Raw genomic sequence first — 16,713 nt, forward strand, 5'->3', positions numbered from 1 at the left:
TAAGATAGGACAACCATATTGATGATGTAGATGCCCATATCTGCTGTACAAATTTACATTAAAAAACAGAACTATGGGATACTTTTTTTGCCTTATTTGTACTTGACTTCATCAAATGTTTTGGGAATAATTTTATTAAATAGTTTTCTTTTAAGTAAAATAGAAATGGATCAGAGCGGTTCATCTATTTTATTGAGGAATGTCATTAATCATAGAATTGGCACCCAATGTTATTGAAAAGTGTTTATTTTGAATTTAGAATAGATTCTGAATCGAATTGTTACCCCAAAGAATCAAATCTAATTGTGTGGTGTCCAAAGATTAGGAGCCTTATTGCATAGTTTTAACTTTTTGCTTGTATCTGCTTTTTAAAGAAAGATCCAGGCCCCTTTCATACTCAGACTGCTCGCGCTGATTGCTGCACAGCAGCCATATTGGCTTGGTTGACAACCACTGTTTGTCACTTCCGGGAAGAAGTCACGTGTTGGGATACAAGCAATTGAAAAAGGCTTGTACAATTTAAGATTTGTAGAGCAGCTTCTCACCGGGGTTGTTCTTGATGACGTTGCGTAAAGCCTCTAAAGCCATCTCTGCAAAGCGGAGTCGCTCAGCATGCTGCTGGGACTCTACCTTGTTGCTCTGACTCATGGCCAGCAAAGTGTGGAGGTACTGAGCCTGAGAGCCCACATAATCCAGCAGACTGGCTGCAAATGCTTTGGGAAACTGGATATACAGAAAAAGGCAGTATTGCAACGTTAACATTCAAAGTGTGAGAGGGGCAATGTCAGTTAAATGCACTTGAAGAACTCACTTCAAGTGGGAAAGCTGGTTGTTCGTTGTAAACCCGTACGAAGATCTCCCCGACTATTAGCTCTTTGCTGTGCTCACTGAACACAAAATCTGCACCAAAGCTCTTATCGTTTTCTCCCTGTCATAAAGAAACACAGGTGAGAAAAAAAAAAGAGAAAATTAATGTACAAAGTGCTACTCTTACCCTTCTGATGTTTCCCTCTTGTTGACTCTCCAGGAACTCCAGCAGCTCGGCTCGTGTTCCATTATTCCATATGAGGTAGGGACTCTCAGTGTTACTGTTCAGAAGTTTCAAGACCTTCAATAATCAACAGAGAAAACATGACACTCAGACAGTGTTCCGTGCAGTGGGCCAACAACATGAACTATCCACTAGCTTAACTAACCTCAGCTGAGGTTCCGACTCCCAGCTTCCTGGAGATGTACGGCGTCAACATAGAAGCGAGGCTTTTGCGTACAGTGGGGTTCTCAGGTGGCGTACCTTCCACGCCGTTGGTCTCCGACACCGGATTGTTGTCGTCGGGGCTGTGCGGCGTCCTTAGGCAGCCTCCTAAGCGGCTGAGGGACATCAGGCTGAGCTTGGCCAGGTCGTTGGCCACCTGCTGCTGGTTGGTCTCCTGACTTCTTTGAACGCCGCTCTCCTCCAGAGTGTAATCGTAGTTGAAGAGGTTGACCAGCAGGTGCCAGAGCACACCGGCATGGTATAGATGGGTCTGGAGGAAGAAATCCACGGCGAAAGAGCTGACGCACTGAACAGCTAGGGATACAGTTTTGGGAAGAACCTGAGAAGAGAATACAAGTCAAAAAAATGATCTTCTTAAATCAGGCAATGCAGCAAATATCCTCACCTTTCCGAAATACAAGATGTGACAGAGGTCTTTAATGATGTAGGGTAGCTCAATGATCTTTTCTCTGCATTCCTCAAACTGTGCCGCAACACTGTAGCACCGACAGATGTGGCCGCACACCTGAGACGGATCACAATTTTTAATTAATAAGAGAATAAGCTTTGCTATATTTGCCACTTTTATAAAACGCAGTGTACCTGAACCGCCATGTCATCAGTTTTGCTGGATGCAGTCAACACGGAGACACAACGCGAAAGAGCTTCCAGCAAAATCTGAGTGTTGACAGAATGATAAAAGGTTACAGTTGGACACACAATCATGGTGACATATGTTGTTCGTGTAAAAAAGAAACAAACAAAGAGCAGAAAAACATCAAACCTCAATGCCATTCTCGCGGCGAAGCTCCTCAGCGTTGAGCGCTGAACAATTGACTGTGTGGAAGGCCAGCTCAGCAGCAGCCGGGAGAAGAGGGGAAGTCTTGGAGAAGAGTTGGTCATCTTGGGTCTCCATCGTGATTGTTTTGATGAGCATTGGGTACCCAGCATATTTGTAGGGCTCCAGTTCTGTTTGGAAAGTGAATGAGACATGTCGTATTTTCTGACATCCATACCTTTAGAGCCCCACCGCATTCGCCCCCTGTCGCATATTTGCAGATTTCTTGTCTCTGCTTTAAAGGGGCCTTACTATGCAAAACTAAACATTTTTACATATTCGTACCTGCTGCTGTGTATTTGGGAACTGCGCAAACACCAAAAGTTTGAAATCAAACTGTGGACGCATTGCGGAGATATTTAGAAATACAATGTTGCCTTCCTTCATATTTCGGGTAGAGATCTACCCTAAGTGATTTGTGCGAGTCCTCTATTGTATTCTGACGATGTAGTCATAAAGCCCCTTCTTTTTTTGCTATTTGGGGTAGACTGGCTCATACATGCACATGCATTCTTTGTTGTTGCAATTTCTAATACAAAATAGTGTATAGCTCTAACTTATATCATTCCAATGAAAGCATTAAAAACTACAACAAAGAGGGTGGGAAGAAACGCTGTCCAAGTGGAGCCACAAAAATAAGACCGCCCACAAAACGGTGCATCCTGAAGAGACGGTCAGAAAGTGGCTTATAAATGGTCTATAAAATATAATATTTGCAAATTTTTGACCAAACAACCAACATTACTTATTATGCAGACCACAAAGAAGTGTTTTAAATGTAGATTTTTTTTAGAATATGGCCCCTTTAAATAGTGAATATTTTAATGGCGGTATCTGCAGGGGAGAAGGAATGCTACAGCTATGAATCCAGCAGAAGGCACAGTCTCACAAGTCAACTCATTCAACGTTTTTCCTGCAGGAAAATGTTTTGAAAGGATGTGATGTTGTGTAGTTGCACTAAGTACAATACTGTATACTACTATGTGTAATATTCTAATGGGTAAAACATAATTTAAAATGTGTTTAATAACTGTGAGAGGCATATAATGTGTTAAAAAAAATGTTTTTGCCATTTTTAGGAATTTTTGCAAGTCTTTAAACGTAAACAAAGCAGATTTACTCTACTACATACCTTGTTTGTGCCGATTGAAGAGGATGCTCTGAGTCTTGAGGATGAGAATGATGTTTTCTGGGTCAGGCCCATCTAGGATTCGGGCAGACTTTGTGCAGAGGAACTCATAGGCCTTGTTGACTTTCTCAAACATGTCCTGAAAGAGTTAATGGGCGGACATAAAAGAGTGCAAAGCAAAAGGGGTTATTCTGTGTAAGAGGTGAGGTTACACACCCTGCCATCAGGGTTCTTGTCAGGATGGTACTTCTGCGCCAGCCGGAAGTAAGCCTTCCTGATCTTGCTCTCTTCATGACTTTGTATAAATGAGCATGAAAAATGAGTGATGTAAGTAGCCATCAATAAAATTGAGGACAAAAATAAGACGTTGACTCACGGTCCTTGTCCTTTGGGGAGGTTGAGGACTTCGTAAGCATCATCTACAGACATCGAGGGAGGCTTCTTCTCTACCTCCCTCTTCCAAGCTTCGAGCGTGTCTTTAAGCAGCTTTACCTTGGAGGTTGACAAAGTTGAAGTGAAAAAGGGCCTACAAGGAACTAACGCCAAAGAAAATCAGACATACAGCATCTCGAATAGGCCAGTTGGGGAAGTGAGTGGCGTCACACAGGTGTCTGAGGTAGTAGATGTTGCAGAAGAGCTCGTTGTCCAGTTGAGGGAAACTGATCACGGGAATGGGGCAGTACTGGTAGAGGGCACGCGTGTTGCTCTGCAGCCTTGGGCTGAAGTCCGCAATGTGGCCGGCAATCTTTTCAATCATCAGGCGCCTGAAAGATAAATTACTGAAATCTAAGCAAGGCAGCCTTAATTGACAGGCATTCAACTATTTTGATTTCTCTCTCGCCTCATCTCGCTGCTCCAAATGGCTTCGGGAGTGTCGAATTCTCCGAGAAATATCTCAGAAAAGCGCTCTGCCTCATAGTTCTCTAAATAGCACACCATGGCTTCTGGAAGAACTGGTCCCAGAACACTCCGCTCCACAATATCCTGGCCTTTAGACTGGAGGTGAAGGAGCAACAAATAAGCGTTATCTCCAGGTGAGGGTTGAATTTGGTAGTTGACATATTTAACAATGTTACCTCCTCTGATTTAAAAGCTTGTTTCAGGTGTGTGTGTTTCAGGAACCTAAAACCAGTTTAATGTGAGTTAGTTTGTATTCATTTTCTTCTCTAAAGCTGGCAAAAAAACTCCTTGTTACCTGGCAACAGGAAGCACGTTGGAGCCAGTGTACATCATGATGAAGAAGAAGACTCCACTCAAGTACAGACGCTGCAGGTTGGGATTGTCCTGCATTACCAGGTAGAGGACGTTGGCCACTTTTTCCACCAGAATGGGATCAAATGTCAAGAGCAACTAAAGAGAAAAGATGATAATCGGAATTCTTATTCAGAAAAAGGAGTGACAATTTTTTATTCCATTGTACCTGAACAATGTGAGGAAGGCAAGCATTGTCACTTATCATCCTCTTGATCTTTGGCAATGGACGAATGATGGCATTATCTTGGTCCCTAGAGCCAAAAAACAAAACAATAGTCATGATAACTATGCCATAATATTATGATGATGTATACAAAAAGCCCCGGAAACCTGCTGGGATAGTAGGAGCACATGGTGATGAGCATATTGAGGATTAGGGTCGCCAGGTCCGACTCGTTCATCACCGCCTGCCCCGTGGCCAGAAGGCACCACTTCAGTTGTGGGATTGCCTGCAGGGGGCGCCACCCATCCATTCCCTGAGCCCAACACCGTGTCTTGGCAGTCAAGGTGCCGTTGTTCCAAAACTCCTGCATCTGGTCATGGTTATGGATACAATTACATATATGCATCACATATTTCCAGTTTCTCATTACAGCATGTCCAAAAAAAAGTAAGAGGAAGCAGTGCTTATTCAATTCCACCCCTTTCCATTTCATAGCAATTTCTAACACATTTGCAATTTCAGAAAACACAAAGGCAAAAGACTAAACACTTTTTTTATATGACATTTCCAGTTAATTTTATCATCTACTTTTACACCCGAAAATTTGATTTTTTTTCACCCCGTCAATGTCAACGTCATCCATTTGTATTTGTGTTTGACTGTCTGTTACCAAATAGCGTTATTTAAATTTTTACTGATATTCAAATATATTCTGTTTTTGTCAAACCATTCATATGATTTGTTCATGTCTTTTGTTATGATTTGTATTAGATTCTATGAGGTCTCTTTTGAACAAAACAGAATCTTGTTGTCACCAAATAATGTTAACTTTAAGTCTGTCGAACTTTTACAGATGTCGTTTTTTTATAGAGATAGATCAATTTTGGTAATCCCTGGTGTATGCCGCAAGATATATTTAACACTAGACGTACAGCGTGTTCGCCTAGCTTCACGTATCGCTCCCTGTTGGTTAGGTAGCTTCTTACCCAGTTCAAGACCAAACCTCTAACACCATACCACTCTCATTTGTAAATTAACATATTATGGTTAATTGAGTCAGTGCTTTCTCAAAATGTTTTTCTTGAAATGTTTCAAAAGTATGGCAAAGAGAATGCACACCTCTTCAAAACTGAAAGGTCCTCTTCTTTCCTTGTCAGCATTTCCAAAGTACCACTCCTTCTCACTCTCTCTTTTCATGTCTGGTGCTGCTTCCAAGACGTTGCTCTGCATGTAACACACCAGTTGTGAAATCACAACTTGTGTTTTTAAAGTCAGAAATATAAGTGGACATAAAAGGCCAAAGCTCCATGTTTACCTGAAGTGGCACAGTAGCTCTGTTGGTATGCAGATGGGCCAATGTGAGCAAGTCCACTAGGATTCGCACCCCGTTAGAGTCCATTATTTCTTTTACATTTTTCTGCAGCACAAAAGTTTCTGATTAGAATACATTTGTACAAGTCTTTATCGCCGAGAAAAAAAGAAGCCTTTTTAGTACATACCTTGTTGAGAATTAGTTTGTTCAAGAAGTGGATGAGTCTGTCTCTTTCCAGTTTGTCAGTGCACTGCAAACACACAAACACATCTTCACACGAATGGACATCGAAACACAGCAAGTATCTTAAAATGTTAGCCGGCTGCACTCACACGGTCCAGCATGCCCACAATATATTTGGTGTCTGTGAAGGGACCGATCTCTTCGAAGCACTTGCCATAGACTATTGTTAGAGCCTGTAAACAAAGGCACTTCATCGTGACTTTGGGTGTTAGCAGAAATCGGTGGTAGAGCTCGTTGAAGAACTCGTACCTATGTGTGGAAGAACGAGAAACCAAAGTCAAACATTTCCGATCGAGTGCGGAGCAGAAATGTTAGTTATCTTACGATCTTTTGATGGCACTGGATTCCGCATTTTCATCCTCCTCCAGTAGGAGGCGCAAGTAATAGTCACCTATCTTAATTTCATCAGAAAGGCACTCATATTTCACCTGTAAACATATACAGACGGACAAAAAGATTAAAGAAAAATGATAGAAAGTCCAGTTAATAGTACGTGTTTGGAATCGGCATTAACTTCAAACTCCTGGTGGTTCCAGGAGATGATGGTGGCATTGCCAAGCTCACGGTCCACGTTGAAGGCGCGCATCTCCCCTTCGAGAGCATCCCGCAGCTCCTCCCTTGTTTTTAGATTCCAGATCAGGTTGGAACGTGCATGGTCCAGCTGGAATCTTGACAAGAACAACATTTGGAAATTGGACATCACAAACTGGTATTATATTCTAGATTTCCACTATAACACATTTTTACACAGAAAACAAAAGATGGAAGTGGATTTGTTTTGTACGTTAAAGATGCTAGGTTAGGTTTTCTTACAGGTGACAGACCTATCATTATTTACGTAATATATATTATTCTAATAATAAATTATTATAATTTTACAGTATGCATCTTCAAAAAGTCAAAAAAGAGACTGTTCGTACCTGTAATAAAAAAGCTCCCAGTTGGCTTCGATCTTGATCCGCTGTCGTCTTTTTCTCAGGATGACTGGCTTTTGATTGGGATTCTGCAACAACAACCAATACTTTGTTTCTGTCGCACTGGAAAATATCTCAAAAGTGTCCAAAACAGCTGATAGAACAAAGAAGATGGACAACTTATAAAAAGAAGACAGACATTTTAAGATGGCGACACCAAAGTGCACTCAGAGTGCAATGCAAAATGACAAAAACAAAGACAATATAAAGAGGGCAAGTAGTACTAAAACAATGTCACCAATGTGCAAATATAAGAAAAAGTTAGGAACACCAACTTCAAAAGTCTCGGAGGCCCAAATACATGAACGCAGTAAAGCTAGATTAAAAACAATATCTGATATATACAGTATTTACTTGAGTCAATTTTAAGTGCTCTACATTTATCGATAACCTGTTACTTTTTTCTTTTTATCTTCCAGTTCTTATACACATTTTAAAGCATTGAGTCAGTATGTTTTAAGAGTGTGAAAGATGCTTTTTAATGAGGATGGAAGAACGAGCGCTTGGATGAAAAGAGTGCACGCATGAGGAAACATGGCAAACAGCAAGGATTCCGTCGGTTAGGCCTACTCACCAGGTTATTTCTGTCCTGCTACAATGTTTGACAACAGACAACAGAAAAGACAGGACGAGGGGAAGGGCGAGGCGGGGCAGAGACAACACACAGAGATTATTTTTCTTGTTGTTCCTTGCAGTAAACTTGGGGAATGCACTTATAATTTGTGCATTGAATATATCTACTGAAGATCAATACATGCTAAACTGTCTAAACAAAACATTCTAGTTTTTGTAATAGGTGACAAACCAACTTAGTGTAATATCCTATAGTGCATCTCATTAGTATGAATTAATTTTATTTTTACAGTATGGAAAGTCCAGTAAAACATGAGTGCCACTGGGCTGCACTTTGGACAACCCTGCTACAACACATGCAAAATTATAGTGGCCAATAAAGGCAAAAACGAAGAAACATCTAAACCAGGGGTAGGGAACCTATGCCTCTAGAGCCAGATGTGGCTCTTTTGATGACTGCATCCGGCTTTCAGGTAAATCTTAGCTGACATTGTTTAACCCGATAAGTAATGAATAATTCCACTGGTAATCACAGTGTAAAAAATAACGTTCAAAATATAAAACATTCTCACGCATTTTAATCCACCCATCCGTTTTCTACCATACCCTGTTCAAGAAGTGGCATTAATTGTAAGAAGTATTATATTCATTATTGGTTAGCTTCAGAATAAGCATGTTATTAAAAAGAAAAAGAGACTTATTATACTCTAAATATGTTGGTCTTACTTAAAAATGCACGCATTTAGTTGTATTCACTGTTAAAAAATATCTTATGGCTCTCACGGAAATTACATTTTAAAATATTTGGCTTTCATCGCTCTCTCAGTTAAAAAGGTTCCCGACCCCTGATCTAAACGTTCCAAACACAGAAATGATCCAAAATAAAGCACATGAAACAGTTAAAAGATGAAAATTTAAAATACTGCAATGACATAAACGCTGCAGCTTAAAAAATAAAATAAAAAAATGTTGCCAATGGCAGAAACAAACAACCCTCAAAAAACTGCGTAAGAGAAATGCTGCAAGTTTACAGAACAAAACAGAAGTTTGCCATGCCACCAGGGAATTCTGAGGGATGTGTAAAATATTATGTGTTCACTTTTTTAAGATGAATATCCCTCAGGTCTGGCACCTGTAGTAGCCTGGCTAACCTCCGTTTTGTTCCATGAACCTACAGCATTTCTCTAAGGCAATTGGTTTTTCAGGGCTTTGGTGTGTTTTCAGCATTTGCACCATTATTCTTTAGCATTTTTTGTTATCCTGCAGCCAGTGTTTATTTGATTGTAGCATTTTCCCACTGCATGCGTTTTATGGTGTGGATGTGTGTTTGAGTGCAGTTGTGGAATATTACTGTGTTTCAAGAGTTTGGATATTGCCGCAACTGTTCAAGAGACCTGAGTTGGCAATAATAAGTCAAAACAAGCACACCTCCTTCTGTGCAATGCCCATCTTATCCCTCCAGTGCATGAGAACTATGTCTGCCTTCTCCTTGGCAAACTTCTCCACCTCTTTGGCTGCTTTGCCGGCTATCCGCTGCCACTCAGGGACCTTGTTTCGGTTGAGCTGGTCCTACGAAGGTGGGAAAAATACTATTAAATGAGGCAAGCAGAAGAGGCTTCTTGTGTCATATGTATGTGTTTGTCAAGTTACCGTAGCAAGTTTCACGTTATCCCTGACGTGCATTCGATCCACATCTTTCTCCGGCACTGCATCAGGACTGTCCATGTAAGCTAGCAGGCCCGTTGGCTAAAAAGTTTGCATGGTGTGATTTAGCTGTCTGATAAAATGCTGAGGTACAAGTATGACCCAATCATTTCTTACAAATGAAAGCCTTACCAATATTCTTTTGAGGAGGTTCATGGCGACAGGGTTTTCTGCGGTCCACAGACCAACAAGATGACGACTCAACTGTCTAATTGGTACAATAAAAGAGCTGCTTTGCTGAAACTGCTATCATCATACTCATGCATAAATTCTGGTAAATTGTATTATTGTGCATGCATGTTTCAATCAGACCTGTTGGTGAGCATCCTCTGGTCCATGCTGATGGTAAACAAGGAAGTGTGCAGATGCCGAGGAAGAGCCCCCTCACTTAAAGCTAGCTCTTGCATTTTGGTGGCGATTTCCTTGTCCCCTTCCTGAATGTAAACTAGTATTGGCAAGTGATGACACAAAATAAGTGCACTAAAAATTTAAAAAATATCACTTTACCTCAATAATGGCTTTCATTACCAGCCCAGCGCCTTTCACAATCGCCATAGAGGGATGCTAAAGATATGGAAAATGAATGAATTTTGGGCACTTTTATAATACATACAGTGGAACCTTGACCTACAAAGCCCTCAATTTGTGAACTATTCGATTTACAAACTTTTACATCGCGCCAAATATGCCTTTGGGTGCAAACCATGTCTCTGTCAATGAACGCTTTATTCATTAATTTATTGTGTTTCCCGCCTGCAGGCAAAAAGCAGAGCGCAACATTTTTGGGGAGGCAAAGTCCTCTAAGTCACTTCTCAGGGCTTCAGCCTGCCTTTTCTGTGTTTTTCGGCTTCTGATGAGTTTTGTCCATTTTGCTAACACAAATGAGTCCCCCCAAAAAAGCAGACCAGCGTGGAAGAAAGAAAATTGCTGTGGTAAAAAAAAAGACAATTGGCAAAGAATACATTAATGGCGTTCACAAGTATGGAAGAATCAGCGAAGCAGGCTTCGTACCATTGCAACTTTAAATTGTGATGAGACTGCATTTTTCTAGGAAAAAATGAATAAGTATTAGATCTATTTCACAGCGGCAGAGAAGAGCCCCTCTTTACGTACCCTACCTTCCACTTCCTATGTTCTCCCCATGTAAGTGGGATTTACTTTTTAAACTGTTTTATTGTAGCAATATGGTTAAAATTAAGGACTTTTGTGACTGCTGATCATTTTGAGGGCACCAAATGTTACTTGTGTCTATGTGCACGTGTTGGCAGAGCAGCACATACAGAGGGCAAAAGCTTATCGTTTTGACTTGGTAAAAAAAAATAGAAACTTGCTCCATCACCCCCTTTTTGTGTTTTTTTATATATACGGTACTGTATCACACTAAAATATGGACTTTTGTCAAGGCTGACAATGATTATTCATATTTACATTGTTTTTATGGAGAAATTTGCTTCAATTTACAAACTTTTTGATTTCCGAACCCTGTTGAAGAACCAATCAAGTACGTAAATCTAGGTCCCACAGTATATATTTTTAAAATAACTATTTGGCAGAATACATCCCAGACCTGGAAGAGTTTAAAGAGTGTGCGTCCGTTGGAGGCCACCATCTCAAGCAGCATGTCAAACTGTTGGCCCTCAGTGGTTTCACTGTAAGGGGCGCACAGGGCAAACGTTAAAAAATCCAATAGGGAGCTGATGACCAAAGCCCCTGTTCCATGGTCCTGAATAAAAAAAAAAGACAAAAATGTGGTTTTGTAAATTGAATAATCAACACAAAAGATCTTGGCCACAGCAGAAAAAGACTTACAACATTGGTAATGAATTTTTCCAGGAGGTTTTCAAGGAACTTTTTAGAAGACAGTAGAGATGCTTTGTTGAGTTGCTCCTGTCTTAGGTCATAGTCATCATGCATGGGCTTGATGGAGAAAGGAGGCAGTCTTCAGAGACTTGAGACTGGTGTTTGAGTGTATAAATAATTATTAGGTTCTACTTACACACATCAGGGCGCAAAGCATGTCGATAGCAGCGTGTGTCACACCGTTGTTGTTCCTCTTTAAAGCTTTCACCGTCTTTACTCCTAACTTTTCCCTGAACCTGCAACACATCAATATGCAGTTAAGGTTAGTATTGTTTTTGTAATGTTTTAGAACAGCAACCAGCACATATTAGATAATCACCAGAGTAATAGTGAGTTACTAAAAAAAAAAAAGTGTAATGCTACAATGCGCTTTTGTTTATGTAGCTCATTTTTTTTGACGCTCTTCAATCGATTATTTTCAGGATTAAATAGTTCTGGCTTGTCCGCAGCTGTACATTTCTAAAATAAAAGAATAGGTCAATACACATCATGTCATACATCTCAGTAACCCAGAAAGACAGAGACAAAATTAAAAGAGAGGAGAAAAAAAGTTGACAAATTGAGGTTGACAAATTGACCGGAACCTTCCTTCTGATGTGCATGCCTCAATTCCAGAAAAGAGATGCAAAAAAAACTGTATTGAGTGAAAGCAAGCTATTAGGAGCGCAGGATAAAAGAACAGGCAAAAGCAAAACGGATGCCGGGCAGACTGAGATGTATGGATTCATATTTACGTTCCGTCTGTGAGTCCAGACCCGTGCCCAGACCTTGGAATGACAGAGCATGCCAGTTACCAGCAGCTCGACATAGAGCACACTCAAAAAGGTGGGCCTACCCGCCGCAACCCTTACTTAGGCAGCTGTGTGAAGGCCTGGAAGCCAGCTTTGGAAGCAACCAGGCGCCGGATGGCCTGGAAGTGACTCTCCAGCTCAGCATTGAGCGAGGGCAACTCTGCCTCCTGCGTCAGAAGAGCCAGGATGGCATTGTTGATGAGCTTCTCTTTGTTCTCTGAGAAAAGACCCTGAACATAAAAGAGAAAAATTAACATCAACCATTAACAAGCACGAACATCACATAGGCAGACATTAACACACTCACATCTTGTGTTACTGCATGTAGCACTCCACTGTAGGATATGTTGGCGTTAAATCGGAATACTGCATCGGCAAAGTTTCCATCTGAACAAAAAAAGTAGGTAATTAGTCAGTCGGTCCGTTTGAATGCAATATCGTGTTACAAAGTCTTTCTGAGCAGCTTCAACCGAAAGCCAACATCAAACTCGAGTCACTAGAGGCAGAAATCAGGTCACAACTCCACCTTCATTCATCATTGCATTATCCCTCGCACTCCAAATTAATCTGATGAGACTCACTGGGAGGTGCTGCCAGGAATTTGAGATGCAGGCTCTCCACCTCTTCGTCGACAGGCATGCTCAAGAGTCCCCAACGTTGGCCCCGCCGAGTAGGGGCCATCTTGACGCACACGTCCCTGTTGCCTGACGCACGGACGCCATCGAGCAGGCTGGCCAGCAAAGAGTCCCTGCAGGAGTGCACAAATAGAGAATGGAATACTTCAATAAGTATACTTTGTAGACTGCATACTCAGTTGATGAGGACACAAATTCTCAATGGGCTGTCCTAAATATATGATGGTTGCTGCACACTTACCGAAAAAGACAATAATCATATTAATCTGCTTTATTTTTTAAATGTAAATTGCAATTTACAATTGTATGATATTGTAAATGTCACCAAAACGGCGATGACTGAAACCAGTTAGTAAAGGTGGGGGAAAATAATAAATTTTTAGATGCATCGCAAGTCAGACATGGACGATTATAAAATCAATTAGCAAACGTCAGTGATTGATTTATTTATTGTAAATAAAGTAATGCAGACAGTTTTAAAATGTGTCTGACTGCAGTGAGCCACCTTACAGAGCTCCGACCAGCTTCTTTATTTTTTGTCACTTATGTTCCAGTTTTTCACATATTTCCTTTAATTCAATAAACGTGGGAATTCACCTAACTGTTTCTTATTCCAAGTTAATTTTTTTTTTAAGTTGCAAGTGACAAACGCTTATTTAGTGTAACAAAAAGAAATGTGAAACTGCATCAATATACATAAATTAAAGATGCATTAATAATCAGTTTTTAATCGAATCGTAGCTCCTGAATCATAATCACAATCAAATGGTGAGGTTCCCATAGATTCCCACCTTTAGTAGTTAGTATCCATTGCGACACATTCACCATTTGGCATTGGTGTTAAGAGCACCATCAGTGTACTGAAAGCGTAAAAATCAAGGGTGCCCAAACTTTTTCCACTGAGGGCCACAGATTGACAAATCAAAGAATGCAGGGGGACATTTTAGTAGTTTTCCCTTTCAAAAGCAGTATAATATGTAGATATTTTTCAGAGAATTGGAAAATGCCAATTGGGTAGAAATTTTGTTTGAATGCTGAACAGTTGCGGTTAGGATTAGGTAAATATCAAAATATATGACACAGAGGTGTATACCTGCTAAATTAACTAAAAAAGCTAGCATGCTAATGGTAGCATGCATTAAATACCACAATATATATTACTCTGAGGTGTATACATGAAAACTATTTTTTTATTTTTTTAAATGTTAGCATGCTAACATTATCATACATCTAGAACCAACATACGACTGAGGTATATACCTATAAACTTAGCTAAAAAAAAGCTACAATATTAACATTAATATGCTGACGGCTATCATTCATCAAGTAACAAAATATTTGACGCTCAAGTGTATTCCAGCCAGATTATCAAAAAATCTAGCATGCTAATATTAGAATGCTAAGGATTGTGTCGTGGGCCGTTCAAGAATTAGCTACGGGCCATTTTGTCCCTAGAGCCTCACTTTGGACACCCCTAATACAAATGCACTCAAAATGCTAAGTGTAAGTGTGGCAGATTAAATACAGCAATAGTGACCACTTGGGTTTGAGGTTTGAGTATGTATCTCCACTTATACTACACAATCAATAAAAATATTTAAAAAGTGTGTTTACCGTTCTGTGGAGGAGAACTTTCTGATCTGGCCTCTGATGAATTCCACTGTAAACACCTGAGGGTTATCTACATCGCAGATGAGCGCAAACACCTGCGAAGTATTAGGGAGGCAAGAGAATTGCGGATTGAAGCCCTTTTATTCAAGCATTTAACATTCATGCATAATAAATTGACGTTATGCAAACAAAAACCTCACCTCTTCAAATGGTTTGACGGTGACAATGTTGTAGGACGCTGGATCCCTCTCCACCAAACACGTCTCAGTCAAGGCCAAAATGCGCTTAACGGGCTCCTGAAAGATACCAAAGGCCCCACTTCAGACAATTTGAAGAAATCCTGCCAACCGGAAAAACTAGTGAGAACTTTCTGACCGGGTGGCGTGGGGTTATTTTCTGCACCACAAACTCGGCCAGCGACGTGATGCTCTCGTCTGAGCTGTACTTCCCCAGCCTGTCCGTGAAGAAGCCCTCGAAGGTCAGGGCCTCCTTCCTAAGCCGCAGTGTGATACCAATGAAGTTCCCAGCATGTTCTATGGCACTGCGAATGATGTCATCTCGATGCTCGGAGGCAAACAGATGCTGTGAGTGAGGTAACGAGACATCTGCATGAATTTATCGGGCAAACAAATGGGCGTTCCGATGACTCCAACCACACACCAGCCTGCTGAAGCCGCCGTAAAGAATGCAGAATCCTCCCTGGTAGTCGGAGGTTTCCACAAAGCCCTCCACATTGCGGTAGTCATAGGAACACAGCACCCTGTTGGTGTGAGGGTCGATTTGGTCAATCCCACCCGGCGTCACTTCCAAATTCACAGGCTTCCGCGTGTCACTCCAATGATGCTTGTAGCAGTTGTAACGCTGGGGAGGAGATAAAGCGTAAGGCAAGAGTTTTTGGTGCATGGGCTAAGGAAAACACCAATACATTTTGTTGCAAGTCCAAACTAAGGTGCGAACCAGTGGGCACGCTAAAAGGGTAGTTTTATGATTTGTTTCTACATGTAAAACACTTCCTTGTGGTTAACATAACATGCAGTGGTAGTTCATTGGTCAAAATTGTGCATAGATAATGTTTAACAGATTCTGACAGTTTCTAACCGTCTTTTCAGGATGCACCGTTTTGTGGGTGGTCTTATTTACGTGCCTCACTTCGACTGCACCTTCTCCCCGTCAGCAATGTTGCAGTTTAAGCGCCTGATAGCTATTCTACTGACATATATAATTTTGAAATATACACTACTATGTATTAGAAACGGTAACAGCGGAGGATGCATGTGCATGTACGAGCCAGTCTGCCCTACAAGAGGAAACAGAAAAAGAAGGAGCTCATTGGCTACAGCGTCAGATTACAATGGTGGACTCACACAAAGCCCTTTGGGTAAGTTTAACCCATATATGGAGATATCTGCTGACATTATAACTGGAAAAAACGCCACAAATTGAGCAAATTCCCAACGACTTGTTTAGCAAAATAATGAATGAAGGCAAGATTGTTTTATAAGTATCTTCGCAATGCTTCCATGGTTTGATTTCAAATTTTTGGGACTTAGGCAGATCCCAAATACACAAAAACAGGTACAAATAGGTAAGAAAAGTTGGTTTTGCATAATATGTTCTCTTTAAGGATTGCCTGGCTTTACAACTACTTTTATATTAGCCCTCAACATAGTGGCAAAATACATTAATTCTATATCAACAAAATATATTATTAGCTATTACACTATTCTTCTTTGTCATCTATAAAGATGTACAGTAAATGTAATTGTAAATGGGTTATACTTGTATAGCGCTTTACTACCGTCAAGGTACTCAAGCGCTTTCACACTATTACCACATTCACCCATTCACACACACATTCACACACTGATGGCGGGAGCTGCCATGCAAGGCCCTAACCATGACCCATCAAAAGCAAGGGTGAAAAGTCTTGCTCAAGGACACAACGGACGTGACGAGGTTGGTAGAAGGTGGGGATCGAACCAGGAACCCTCAGGTTGCTGGCACAGCCACTCTCCCAACCGCACCACGCCGTCCTCAAGATAAAGTCTGGATTATGCTACAGCATTAAGGCACTATCGTACACAACACCGACTTGCTACAATTCCTTCCACAGCCTCCTGCTTAATTAGCATGACATGCACCCTAAAAAGGCCACTTATAAAAGGGTGCAGCCAAACCATATAATGTGAAATAAACAAGGTAAATGAATAGGTATGCTTTTTCAAGAGTCATGTGTATTTTCTAAAAAAAAGTACATGGCCTTGGTGTGTTATTCAATTTGACAACCAGATCTGCCATAACTGTACAGCAATATATTTTTGTACTCACCCTGCCAGTTATTTTTCCCTCTGAAAACTCTGTTCGAAATCTCTGC

General features: G+C 40.8%; 1 protein-coding gene across 6 annotated transcripts in view; it reads right to left on the bottom strand.

Annotated features, from left to right (window-relative positions):
- The window catches only part of LOC133569396 (dnaJ homolog subfamily C member 13-like), a 34,124-nt gene that overhangs the window by 6,284 nt on the left and 11,127 nt on the right, over nt 1–16,713 (bottom strand). For 3 of the 6 annotated variants that reach the window (XM_061921683.1, XM_061921688.1, XM_061921684.1), the window contains 41 exons: nt 16,668–16,709; nt 15,000–15,200; nt 14,715–14,921; nt 14,540–14,635; nt 14,343–14,434; nt 12,675–12,841; nt 12,401–12,480; nt 12,154–12,323; nt 12,037–12,069; nt 11,439–11,538; nt 11,252–11,359; nt 11,010–11,165; nt 9,950–10,006; nt 9,755–9,876; nt 9,575–9,650; nt 9,389–9,484; nt 9,167–9,307; nt 7,740–7,757; nt 7,112–7,194; nt 6,706–6,859; nt 6,516–6,619; nt 6,281–6,440; nt 6,136–6,198; nt 5,952–6,053; nt 5,756–5,860; nt 4,804–5,006; nt 4,640–4,724; nt 4,415–4,569; nt 4,296–4,341; nt 4,061–4,215; nt 3,782–3,983; nt 3,596–3,711; nt 3,436–3,514; nt 3,223–3,358; nt 2,037–2,221; nt 1,856–1,930; nt 1,659–1,778; nt 1,197–1,592; nt 995–1,108; nt 812–928; nt 546–723 (listed from right to left, as the gene is read on the bottom strand). In XM_061921683.1, coding sequence (XP_061777667.1) covers nt 546–723; nt 812–928; nt 995–1,108; nt 1,197–1,592; nt 1,659–1,778; nt 1,856–1,930; nt 2,037–2,221; nt 3,223–3,358; nt 3,436–3,514; nt 3,596–3,711; nt 3,782–3,983; nt 4,061–4,215; nt 4,296–4,341; nt 4,415–4,569; nt 4,640–4,724; nt 4,804–5,006; nt 5,756–5,860; nt 5,952–6,053; nt 6,136–6,198; nt 6,281–6,440; nt 6,516–6,619; nt 6,706–6,859; nt 7,112–7,194; nt 7,740–7,757; nt 9,167–9,307; nt 9,389–9,484; nt 9,575–9,650; nt 9,755–9,876; nt 9,950–10,006; nt 11,010–11,165; nt 11,252–11,359; nt 11,439–11,538; nt 12,037–12,069; nt 12,154–12,323; nt 12,401–12,480; nt 12,675–12,841; nt 14,343–14,434; nt 14,540–14,635; nt 14,715–14,921; nt 15,000–15,200; nt 16,668–16,709 — 5,095 coding nt within the window. The remainder of the gene's footprint in view (nt 1–545; nt 724–811; nt 929–994; nt 1,109–1,196; nt 1,593–1,658; nt 1,779–1,855; nt 1,931–2,036; nt 2,222–3,222; nt 3,359–3,435; nt 3,515–3,595; nt 3,712–3,781; nt 3,984–4,060; nt 4,216–4,295; nt 4,342–4,414; nt 4,570–4,639; nt 4,725–4,803; nt 5,007–5,755; nt 5,861–5,951; nt 6,054–6,135; nt 6,199–6,280; nt 6,441–6,515; nt 6,620–6,705; nt 6,860–7,111; nt 7,195–7,739; nt 7,758–9,166; nt 9,308–9,388; nt 9,485–9,574; nt 9,651–9,754; nt 9,877–9,949; nt 10,007–11,009; nt 11,166–11,251; nt 11,360–11,438; nt 11,539–12,036; nt 12,070–12,153; nt 12,324–12,400; nt 12,481–12,674; nt 12,842–14,342; nt 14,435–14,539; nt 14,636–14,714; nt 14,922–14,999; nt 15,201–16,667; nt 16,710–16,713) is intronic. The other 3 variants (XM_061921685.1, XM_061921687.1, XM_061921686.1) reach the window with 3 other exon arrangements.

The sequence above is a fragment of the Nerophis ophidion genome, linkage group LG15 (genome assembly GCF_033978795.1).
Source record: "Nerophis ophidion isolate RoL-2023_Sa linkage group LG15, RoL_Noph_v1.0, whole genome shotgun sequence".
Classification (NCBI taxonomy): Eukaryota; Metazoa; Chordata; class Actinopteri; order Syngnathiformes; family Syngnathidae; genus Nerophis; species Nerophis ophidion.